Source organism: Pangasianodon hypophthalmus, chromosome 20 (genome assembly GCF_027358585.1).
Source record: "Pangasianodon hypophthalmus isolate fPanHyp1 chromosome 20, fPanHyp1.pri, whole genome shotgun sequence".
Lineage (NCBI taxonomy): Eukaryota > Metazoa > Chordata > Actinopteri > Siluriformes > Pangasiidae > Pangasianodon > Pangasianodon hypophthalmus.
This window is the reverse complement of record NC_069729.1, coordinates 8558961-8571173: the sequence shown is the minus strand read 5'-3', so window position 1 is coordinate 8571173 and position 12213 is coordinate 8558961. Positions and strand designations below refer to the sequence as shown.

Genomic DNA, 12213 nt, shown 5'->3' with positions numbered 1-12213 from the left:
GTATAGGATTATACATTGTTGCATGCCATATGAGGGTATAGGCTTATACAGTATAGGGTTATACATTGTTGCATGCCGTATGAGGGTATAGGCTTATATAGTATAGTATATATAATATATAGTATAGATAATTACTGTGAAAATCCCAAGAGATCAGCAGTTTCTGAAATATTCAAACCAGCCCATCTGGCACCAAAACCATGCCACGGTTAAAGTCACAGAGATCACAGTTTTCCCCATTCTGATGTTTGATGTGAACATTAACTGAAACCCTTGACCTGTATCTGCATGATTTTATGCACTATGCTGCTGCCACATGATTGGTTGATTGGATAACTGAGCAGGTGTATAGGTGTTTCTATTAAAGTGGACGGTGAGTGTATATACACACAAACACACACACATATATCATATTCCTTGCCGTATGTCACCAGCCACCTTAAAAAATATGTGCATTGCAATAGTCAGAGGTAAAGCTGTTCCTGATAATCTGCTGTTTATTTTGTCTTAATAACTTCGAGGTAATTACTGTTTATAGCTAAGTATGATAGGAACTAACTTGTTTCGTGAGTGTTCTGCAACATTAAATATACTGTAGCTATAAAAATAAAACTTAAGATGTGTTTTTTAAAAATACAGCAATAAAAAACTTTGGGATATGCTGTTATAAGAATATAATCAACTGCAAGGTGGTAATGGCCCTCTGTTTTGAGTCAGGTCAGAACACCCTGTTCCATTGTTGACTATTTTCCTAAAACAGCACGTCTGAGTGGGTTTTAATGATGTTATGAAATAACTGAGGTTTGGGAGAAAGCCCACACCTGAAGATCCACTTTTTTCTCAGTTAACTCCCTATAAATTCCCATCTCTTTCTTTCTCTACTAGTGACAGAGTTTCCGCATGACTGGGCTTTGTGCTGACTGTGCCAACTGCAAACACTTCTGTTTGTACTATGTTTTCCCACTTACCTTGGAAATCCACACATGAACTTTCCAACTGTCTTCATTTGCCGATTTCTCTACTTAATATTATCATATAGCACTGTGTTACCGTCTGCCATACACAGCTATACTGCTCTTCCCAGTCCCTTCACAGTGAGAACTCTTATGAGTCCACTTTCCCCTATAGGGTTTGAAATTAATACAAATTTTGAAAGCACTTTATTTTTTATAGCAAATTTGGAAAACATAATTTTACAAAACCAAACAAGTCTGTATTTATTGTTGCACAAGCACTGGCATTTTTGTAAAGTATAATAAGAATTACAGTTCAATTATGAACAAAGGGCCTAATAACTGATAAAAACTTCCCAGGTTGCCAACAGTTCAATTTAGGAGCTGCTGTTATTCTGCACTTATTTTGAATTTGCAAAATTCAAAAATTTTCAGAATTTGCAGAGGAAATGCATGAGCTATGGCCTGTTGCCTGAGGTAACCTACATCTGCATATATATATATATATATATATATATATATATATATATATATATATACACACACACACACACACACACAGTTTTTTCCATTCAGCGTAGACATAGTTCAAATAATCTTCAAAAACAACTGTTTTGAAGGGGCTCTTAAAGTAAGTCCGTTTCATTACTTCACTTTGGAATGACCCTACAATTGGCTGCCATGGGCTGTCCCCCTTTGAAGTGCCTTGCATAGGGTTCAGGAAAGACTGCAGTGCTAGTCAGTCAACCATGCTCTCAAAATACCATGCTTCCTCTTCCATTCACACTCTCCCTGCACTTCCAACTGAACCACTCCAGAAAGTACAAAGGACAAAGTACAAAGAGACTTCTGTGTTCAGATCAATGACTTGTCAACTAAGATTTGAGAAAAAAAAAATACAGCACACCTTCCAAAAATCGGACGAAAGAACCACCAACAAATCTCAAACAGAAAAAAATTGTTTCATAGCACAATTATTCCTTCCTGTCTCTTAATGCTTGCAGCCCCTACTGTCAGAACCTCCCTTCTATGAAACATTACAGTGTATAATGTGTATGTGATCACTATCTGAAGGATCACAGAAGCTCTTTTTCTCTATAGCTGATTCTTAATCTCTGAAGGATCACATATCCTCTCTTTAAAGGATCACAGATGCTCTCTCTGAAGGATCACAGATGCTCTGTCTGAATGATTGCAGATTCTCGCTTTCACTAAAGGATTTCAGACACTGTCTCTGTTGCAGAAACTCTATCTGAAGCTTCACAGGTGCTCTCTCTCTCTCTGAGAGGTAACACAGATAAGATAAGATAAGATAAGATAAGATAAACTTTATTGATCCCACAGTGGGGAAATTCACTTATCACAGCAGCTCACAGACAGTTAAAGTGCAGGAAGAAAGAAAAGGAAGGAAGAAAGAAAAGTTAAAACTATAACTATATATACACCCTTAGGAATAATAAAAGAAATAAAATTACATAAAATTATATAATTATGCTCTGTCTCTCTCTCTCTGAAGCTTTGCAGATGCACTCTCTCCCAGGATAGCAACTTCTTTTTCTAAACAATGCCAGCATCATTGTCTTTCTCCATCCACTTCATCCCAACCCCTTTCCCCTATTCCTCCCAATTTCCTCCCTTATACATCCCATCCATCCCTCACACATCCCACCCCTCATCACTCCTCTCAACACCTTCCCTCATTCATCCAACCCTGTATCCCCTATTCATCCCATCCCTGCCCCTTTCAACCTAATTCATCCCAACCTCTACCAGGAGTATAATTAATCCTGATTAATCTTCATCAATCAACCACCCAGCATGCCTTTCCTCTTTACCCAGAATCAGAAGCAGACTCGGATTGGATATCAGGAGATTTGGGAGAAATCCTGGTGACCTGGCCTGTCTTGCTACTAAGTTGGCTTACCTGCTTTTTTCCGATCTGAAAACACATAGTTAATATTATTTATTTAGCGTGTATTAACCGAAATATCACTATCTGGCAAGTAAGACCACAACTGCCTGCATAATTGACATTATTAGGCTATACAGCTGAACATATTTTGTTACAATTCATCTGAAAGTCAGTGAATATTTTTCAGATTGTGTCCAAGAAATCTTGCTATAAAATTAAGCCCTTTCATAAATAGTAAGCACTGTCATGTCCCTAGCTAGTAGCTATAACTTGATGTAAACTGAAATTGGCAGCCAATATTTATAGTCATTGACTAGTTAGCAAGTTAGCAGTTAGCTACCGGTGACAGAAGGTGGACCTACACTTCACGATCAGCCAAAATTACAGGTGAAATTTACAGAGTGAAATTACAGGTACATGGAAAACAGGAAAAAAATTCAATATTAAGATAGTTATCTTGCACTAAAGAAATTCCATGATTTGATTTAGTATTGTAGCTTAAGACCTTATGTGCATGTTGATGTGGTTACTGTAAAATGCAGTACTGATGTTAAAGTTTAGATAGACGATGGGTGCTGAGATTAATAAAAAAAATAGAATAGTAGTTCCTATTAGAACTGCACACAAAATGAACAAATGTATCACTTATCAGACAGAGATGGTTTTATACTCACAACTGTTGTAAAGAGTGGTCATTTTAGTTACCAGAGATAGCCTTCATGTCAGCTCGAACCAGTCTGTCCATTCTCTTCTGACCTCTCTCATTAACAAGTTATTTTCACTCACAGAACTACTGCTCACCGGGTGTTTTTTGTTTTTTACACCATTCGGTGTAAATTTTTGAGACTGTTGGTGTGAAGTTCAGCAGTTTCAGCCTGTCTGGTATCAACAACTATGTCACAGTCAAACTCACTGAGATTACTTTTTTCCCCTATTCTGATGTTTGAAGATCTGTGCCTACCTACATGGTTTTATGCACTGAGCTCCTGCTTCATGATAGGGTGATTAGATAACTGCAAGAATGAACAGATATACAGTGGCTCCTAATGAACTGGCTAGTGAGTGTACATTACAGTAGATCAGTAGGTCTGTGGTCTCAAAATTTGTTGTGGGTGTATGGGGTTGTCTGGTGTGAGACTCCCACAGTATAACTATAGTGATACCAGCCATAACTGGAATATTCATCTTTGCTAATCACTTACCCCTAGTAAACTGTTCAGTTTCCAGTGCCAGCCAAAGAACCACACTTCACTAACTGACAAGAAGGTGTGGACTACACTTGTAAATTGCATACTAGCCTAACGTCATGGCTGTGATTTGGCTGGAGGCATAAGCATGCCCATGCCAATGCTTTATTTGGAAAGGCAACCTACTTTTGGATCCAAAAGTAATGCTTATGCAGGGGCCCATTGCAACAAAGGGTTCTGTCATGGTAGCAAAATAGGACACAGAACTACAGTACCCATCAACGCGCTCAGGGGCAACATGATGCGCCGCCTCAGCATGCAGCATTCAGACATGCTCTTCACTCCTTTATAGTTCATTTGAGGCAGTTTCTCACAGGATTGGGCCTGAGAGGCTCCATGTGGTACACCTCCCCTTTCTGCCACCCCTCACACCTCTGCTGCTGTCTGTCTGCTTACAAAAAGTCACCTGCTAGAAGCCTCAAATAGGGGAGGGATGATATTTTAATAGCGCCATACAAAAAAAAAAAATATCTAAGTGAAATCACAAAATTAAAATGCTTCCCTACTCCTGATGAACAACCAGTAACGTACAGTTGCAATTTCCTTGGATTACTGTAAAACATTTATAAATGACAACGAGAGACTGACACGCTGTACACCACAAATGTGGAATGGTTTAGTCTTGACTGTTGATTGATGGGGCAGAATGGGATGGGTGAAGTTTACAAGCATGTGTGTGACATGATGAAAAGAGAAACTGTGAATGAGAGTAAATGCATCTGAGAAAGAAAAGCCAAAGAGAAATCAAAGCCATCAAGATTTCAATTTTAGAAAAAGAGAAAGGAGGATGATGAGAAACGGGACAAAGATAAAGGTGTGGTTTGTATGTCATTAGTGCACTGTAATTAGTCACTTGCCACACATGGAGGACAATCAGAGATAGATGGAAAAGAGCTTGCACAGGTGTTAAAGAACATGCCTGATTTGCCATCTAAAAGTATGACAGCACTTGAGCTACTGGTATTCATTCATGATATGGAGCTCTCAGAAATTTCTCCAAACTTATGGACTGCCCTTAGAGTTGCTGCCAACCTTCCAATAACAGTAGCTGGAGCAGAGAGGAGCGTTTCTAAGATTAAGCTCATCCAGACATACCTGATGTCCACCATGACACAGGATCAGCTCAGTGGTCTTGCAATCATTAGTATCAACCATGTGGTTGCTGGACAGGTATTGTATGATGAAGTCATTGATGACTTTGCATCAATGAAGACCAGGAGGGCTAAATTGTAGATTCAAGATTCAGTATTTATTGTATTTGTATTTTCATTTATTCTTTATTTATTTAAGTATATAATATATATTCTTTAGTATATAGTTCTGCAATAAAAGAATGTCAACATATGTAATGTTGTTGCATCCTGATTTTCCTCTTGGGGATTGGTGGGGGTGTCATGTTTGATTTCACCTAGGGCACCAAGTAAGCTAGAACCGCCACTGATACCCATCAGCCTCAGCATATCACATGACCAAGTCACATGCCTCACTAATCACTCTCACCTGTGTCTCTTTATGGCTTGGTGGCACCACTATATGTTCTAGTTTTCAGTGTCTGACAATGGCTACAATTCCTAAATAGTTCATGCAATATTTTTTTTAAAACCCTTGAATTAAAGCTGAAAGTCTACACTTCAATCACATATTGATTGCTTCATTTCATATCCACTGTGGTGGTGTACAAAGGCAAAAGTACAAAAAACTGTTTCACTGTCCAAATACTTATGGACCTGACTGTATATATATATATACAGTATATGTTATATAATATATGATAAATATTAGTACTTATATAGATGCATACATTTGTATATGCTATTTTTTTCTTTTCTGTGTTTTATGTCATTTTTTTTTAATATTGGTATTACTTTTTATTGTTTTTATGATGTTGCCTTTTGCTGTTTTAAGCTGTGAAATGCAGCTACACAACACAATGTTGCTTTAAAAAATAGCATGTTATTTAGGAAGTAATGTCACAAAATACCATAAATCACGCAGGACAAATCAAGTACAAATAATCTTTTTCAGTTATTTTATTTTTTTAAAAAAGTATTTTTAATTCTTTCTCTATTCTTTTATTTGATAAAATTTACAACTTGCGTGTGAAATTAAACAAATTCAATTAAACTAGAGACTGACTTTTTGTCTGTAGCATGTGATATTAAACCAGAAACAAGAGTTCTGTAGTTTGTATTTGTGACTGCCCACACAAAAGTTTCATCTTAACACTGATAAGTGATAGTCAACAGTGTTAACAACTGATCAAATGTACAGTATATAAACTGAAAGACATGGTAAATATTGTGTGGAGTATGGCTTTGATTTTATTGAATATTTTTTTTACATATATTTTCTGGCTTCTTATGGCCAGTTGCAGCATTTGCAGGCATCAACATAGACCAGGCCTGGTTGGCACCGGTGCAAGTAGGTGTTTCCACGGAAGCACTGGAAGTAAGTGTTGACATCAGCAGGGTTTGGGTACAAACCATCAGGTTTTCCAGCACAAAAGGAGGCAATAGGGTCTGGGGTAGTGGTTGGAGGCTGAGTGGTGGTTGGCTTGGGAGGGAAACCTGTAAGAGTTTTACATTGTTATGTAACAGATTAAGAATGGCAAAAACACTTCTTAAACTGATTTCAATTTTGCTCTTTTGACTTTAGTCGATAAACTAAAAACATATAGTCAAATTAAACTTAGCTATGAAACCTGTATACTGAGCTAGCATTTTACCCAGAGAGTTGCGTAGGTGGTTAACAAGAGGGTAGTCTCCCTGTGCGCAGAAATATCCTCCAAAGTCATCCAGGTCAAGGGTCCATACTGATGCCCCACCTAGGTTCATGGATGTGAGATACTGAACCTAAAAGATAATAATTAAACAAAGAGAGTATAACACATAAATACAAATTATGGAAAGTAATTTGTGGAATTTTTTTGTTTCAAATAGTTTCATTTACCTTGGCAGCAAAGCTTTCTTGGTTGTCATAGCCCACCCATGCTACTCCGTTAGTGGCATATGGAACGCTCTGCTCAGTGATCCATTCTACCTTGGCCCCCGGTGCAAAAGTACAGATCTATGGATCAAAAACCTTCACCATTATTTTTTTAATAATTTCCTCAATATGCTTATAGATTTTTCACTGAATTACTTTAAAAATAGAGTTAAGCTTAAATAAAGAACCCATACTCAGTCACCTCATAAAAAGACCAAAAGCCAGGATCACGTGTGTAAGGGCCACCATCACCTGGGCCATTGGCTGGTGCACCGAGGCCTGTTGAGGAGGTGGTAAGGCGGAAAGTGCGTCCATATGTGGGGAAACCCAGAAGCAGCTTTTCAGCTGGAGCCCCTTTGCTTATCCAGTAAGACACAGTAGCATCCTGAACAAAATGAGTAGAGACCCAAAACAAGAAGTCATATTTTAACTGTTTTATTTTTTACCTTAAAAGTGGATCATAAGATTTGCTCTTACAATATTGTGTTCGGTGTGTGTTCCTTGATCTAGAGAACTCTTGAAAAGAGGACTGTTGTGACCTGTAACCTTCTCCCATGAACCATGGTAGTCATAAGTCATGATGCTGAGAAAGTCTACTTCACTGCAAGAACAAAAAATATAATGAACAACCTTTTATAATATGCAACCTATGTTTTCCTAAGCCACTGAAGAGGTCTCAGGTATCTCTGGAGTACCTTGTTATTTCAGGGACTTCATAAGCTGCATCAATGGTGGGCCTAAGCGCTCCTGCTTTGATTGAAAGCAGCAGCTGGGTCTTCCTGTTGTCTATGGCTTCCTGTTTAATGGCTTGCTTCAGCTCCTGCAGAATGCAAGGTTTAACAATACAAATGGCATCAATTCATGGCAAGCACATGAAACTGACAATTCCATGCGCTGTATTTTAGATCTATCAGTAATCATTCAGCTCCATATATAGTCTGCTCACCTTTATCAGTGCAGCAAACCTCTGCTTGTCCTCAGCAGAACTACCATTCTGTCCAGGGAACTCCCAGGCCAGGTCTAGGCCATCAAAATCATGATCCCGGAGGAAAACCAGAGCAGAACGGATGAAGGTACTACGATTTTCTGGAGTGGCCACCATATTAATATACCTGCGTCAGAACAGGCGATCTCTGTTTATTTCTTAAAAATTATTGTGACTGTCCAAACAAAAACTGTTCCAATTGTTTAAGCATGTTAACACTCAACATTTTTGAAAAACTGTGAGTGCTGGCTGGTTGTCATTTCACTAGGGTACTTACGGGTTGATGCCATTGTACAAGCCTCCAACTGACAGCAGTGTCTTCAAATAAGGGTTTCTGCAAAGGAAAGATATAGCAAATAACAAATGTATTACATTAATAATATATACCAGCAGTTTTATTACATGTCATTGCTCTCTGTTGCATAAAGCATACAATCTGATTAATTCCAATTATGATTAGCCTATTAAAGAAATATTAATAATGACTCTACTACGATGTTTAGTCTCACTTACACATTTTTCAGGCTGTTCAGTTTCTTGTACATGTCCTGATCATTCCATTCCATAGTAGTAAGCTGATTGTCTGGGCTGATGGTTGCCAGTGCATAGATGACATGTGTGCAGAGGAAGGGATCAACATTCTCAGGAGTGAAACGGCCACTGCCTGGCCTGTACTGGGACCAGTTACTGAAGTAGCACACCAGCTTTGTAGAATAGGCTGTGAGAGGAACAGTTATTTTCTGTAACAGTCTTTGTAACCTTAAATCACATCAAGAATGCATTAAGCACACCGTCTAAGAAATCTTATTCACACATGATTGCACAGATTCAATGGCCCATATTCATTGGTTGCATATGGATAAATCTGATCATGAAAGGACTGTATACAAATTCCAGTGACAATTTCCTTATTCATCAGTTTCATCTCTGGCCTCTCTGGCCTATCAGTACAACCAAAGTCATGTCCAGTTGGAGTGTGTGTAAATTTGAATGTACAAATTTAACAACCTGAAAAATGCTTGATTTGCAGTTAAATAATCAAAAACTATATCACAAATAATAATAGCAAGTATAGAAAGTAGAACATTATTATAATTAATAATAAGCAAATAATATGGATAACTGCAGGAACATGCAGGAACCTCATTTTAAAATATAGGAAATGGGCTTTAGAATTTAGCCTGCTGGTTAGCTGATGTTTAATAAATGTTTAATAATGTTTAATGTGGCAAGAAAAAAATTAGGGGGTCAAAATGAAAATTTAAGGAGGAAAAAGTATGTTGCTTACTTTTTACTAAATTTACTTTAGTAAGGGTACATTCAATTTCAATAATTAAGTAAAGTAAAAATCTTACAAAAACAAATAGTAGGCCTACTTAAGTAGAGTAATGAAGTACAATTATTCAAGTATTTTTCACCCTTGATAAATAATTTGTGTTTAATTCGTCTTTTATTATTTTATTTATATGAAATAAGGATTTGTTTGTTTGTTCTGGATGGAAACCTGGCTTACCTATGTTTTATAAATAAATTATTAACAAAATCAACAAAAACCTAGTTATAAATGGAATTCGCATGGGCTGCTTTATAAAAACAGAGCACACATCCATAATTGTCTTTTTATCTATAGCAACCTTGGACAAAAGCACCTGTAACTCAGACTAATTGAAATATATTTTCCCATCTCCATTTTGGAAGACTTTTCTCAGATCTGGTTAGCCTGCCAAATGCTTTCTGTTTATTGGCTGACTGTCACACCACCTTATAAATTAGGGTATGTTTCATGCATTAGATATATGTGTATAAACTGGGGCATGTAGGGATTTGTAGGCAGGGGCATGATTCCACACAGATGAAGCTGATTCATTATTTCCTCTCATTTTGTTGTATAAGACATAGATCTGTTCATACCATAAATCTGTGCTCATTTCTACACAACTTTGATGAATAAATGCAAGTGTTAACTTTAACCTAAGCACCAATACCAATGAAATTTGAAATGAAATTTGAAAATTTGAACATAAATACATAGACATAATTACCAAGTTGAAGAGAAAGTAGCAGTCCTATGTAAAAGAAGAGAGTTAGCATGTTAACATGTGAGTAAAATATGGTAAGAACAGCTAGTCTAAAAATATATGAGTATTTAAGAAATATATTTAGATGTCATAATTATATACCTGCTATGAGAGTTAATTTGAACATGGTGGTGCTGACTCAATTCAGATTATTTTAGAAATCCACCTAGAGACATGATTATTGAACAATCAGTATATATAATAATAAAAATATCTAAGTATTAACAAAATAAAGTAAAACTATCAGGATAAAATTAACATTAAAGTAGATAATTTTCCTTTTCAGTATGCAGTTAAAGTTTAGTAAAATTAAGACAAACCTACTGATATATCGTACCCACTTTTATATGCTCATGGTATATGTTTAACCAGTAATAGCCATTACTTGCATTCCTGACTACAGTCATTTACCCTGACAAATACACATGCGTGTTTGTGAACAACTAATGCAAAATCCTTCTCTAAATCTAAAACATGTACTCAATTAACAGTCATTATTAATATATTTACCTGTCACATTCCAAGAGAATCCTCTGAAGAAAGTTGAACATGTTCAAGCTCATTTATACTTAGGTCTTATTAATGGGTACCAAAGTGCAGGTGATAAGTGTTTAAAAGTCTAATCAGGAAGAAGGAAATGAGCTGATAATTTACTGATTTATGGTACACTACTTTACCACATTTTACGGTAAGCTTGCTTAAATTATCATTTCTGCATTTATTTATTACCACCGAGCCACCTGAATGCCAGGGCCTGTAAATAGCATAAACTCATATCATCAACTTCTTGTAGAGAGTTTGCTGCCCTCTATGTGTGTTTCAGCCTGAAAAACAGAGCACAGAAATCTCATTCAAAATGTCTTTATTTGCTCAAATAATATAATACAGGATATTAATAGTCAATTTTGAAACATTTGCGAATTAGTGCAAATAACTGAGTAATTACTGCAAATTCATTTCACATTATGTTCATATGGGGCTTACAGCATTGATAAGCAAATCTGATTTGTTTACTTACTTAGCTGTAAGATCACTGAAAAATAAATGAGGCTGGGATGAATAATATAGCTTTAACTAGTCTGATTGACCATAGGGGCCAGTAACTGGGTATAAAGTGGTATAAACCTAAAAGAACATTTTCAAAGGCAGCAATTAAGCTAGAGATCCAATGGGTTAGGTGAAATTCTGTTGCAATGGGTTAGGTGAAATTCTGTTGTAATTCGAGGCTGTGACACCTGCTGTGCATTTATTTTATTTACAAGAGAGAGTGAGGCAAATACCATTTATTTAAAACATCCAATTGTAGTTATTCATCCATTCATTGTCCATAGCCATTTATTCATTTGAAGGTCGCAGTCAATCTAGAAAAAGTACAAACTGGACAGGCAGCCAATATTCCATAGGGCATCACACACACACACACATACACACACACACACACACACAAAGGGACATTAATGCATGCACATGCATACCTAGCGGCAATTTAGAAGAGACATTCAACCTATTAGACATACACACAAGAAGAACATATAAAATTCCACACAGTAACTAAAGTTAGACAGAACAATAGACAATAGTTAGACAGGATTCTGGAGCTGTGAGGCATCAACAGATAAACACTGTACCACTCTATATATGCAAATCAGTAAAATTCTACCAGCCATTCTAGTATGTCACAATAATATTAATAAATCTTAGAATACTTTTTAACTAAGAAATAAATCACAATGACATGATAGAGGAAAAAAATCAATGATGGGGTGGTGTAATGACTCAAAGTGAAGGACCATCACCAACCCTGAGTTGAATAATATTTTATTCCTCTTACATCACAGCAGTTTGCCAACATTTTTTATTCATTAAAGATTAACAAGTCGCACTTTTTAGCAGTTTATAGTTAAATTTAATGTTGTGCAACATCCGTGAAACAAGTTAGTTCTTGTTATCACCTTCATTATTGCAGCTATAAATAGTCACTCTCTCACCAGCCTCTTTTTTCTAGGCTTAGGTTATGTGGAGATGCAGATTCCTGGGCATTAGATGGGCTAAT

The 12213-nt window shown here is 36.6% G+C and overlaps 1 protein-coding gene across 1 annotated transcript; it reads right to left on the bottom strand.

Annotated features, from left to right (window-relative positions):
- Positions 1-6193: 6193 nt before the first annotated feature.
- On the bottom strand, positions 6194-10734 carry chia.1 (chitinase, acidic.1). The gene is made up of 12 exons (XM_026935229.3): positions 10671-10734; positions 10263-10326; positions 10125-10148; positions 8596-8800; positions 8360-8416; positions 8044-8209; positions 7793-7917; positions 7575-7698; positions 7300-7482; positions 7062-7178; positions 6838-6964; positions 6194-6679 (listed from the first exon to the last, which is right to left on the bottom strand). Exons 2-12 carry the CDS (start codon positions 10285-10287, stop codon positions 6471-6473), a joined length of 1362 nt encoding a protein of 453 aa, XP_026791030.1. The 5' UTR covers positions 10288-10326; positions 10671-10734; the 3' UTR covers positions 6194-6470.
- Between the last annotated feature and the right edge of the window lie 1479 nt (positions 10735-12213).

What these genes read in the sequence shown, in the direction of transcription:
- chia.1 (XM_026935229.3), bottom strand. Translation starts at nt 10,287, where the DNA reads ATGTTCAAATTAACTCTCATAGCAG. An exon ending in GAAGTCCCTGAAATAACAAG is followed by an intron (nt 7,699 to 7,792) that starts GTACTCCAGAGA and finishes TTGTTCTTGCAG; the next exon opens with TGAAGTAGACTTTCTCAGCA. An exon ending in GCTTTTGGTCTTTTTATGAG is followed by an intron (nt 7,179 to 7,299) that starts GTGACTGAGTAT and finishes TTTGATCCATAG; the next exon opens with ATCTGTACTTTTGCACCGGG.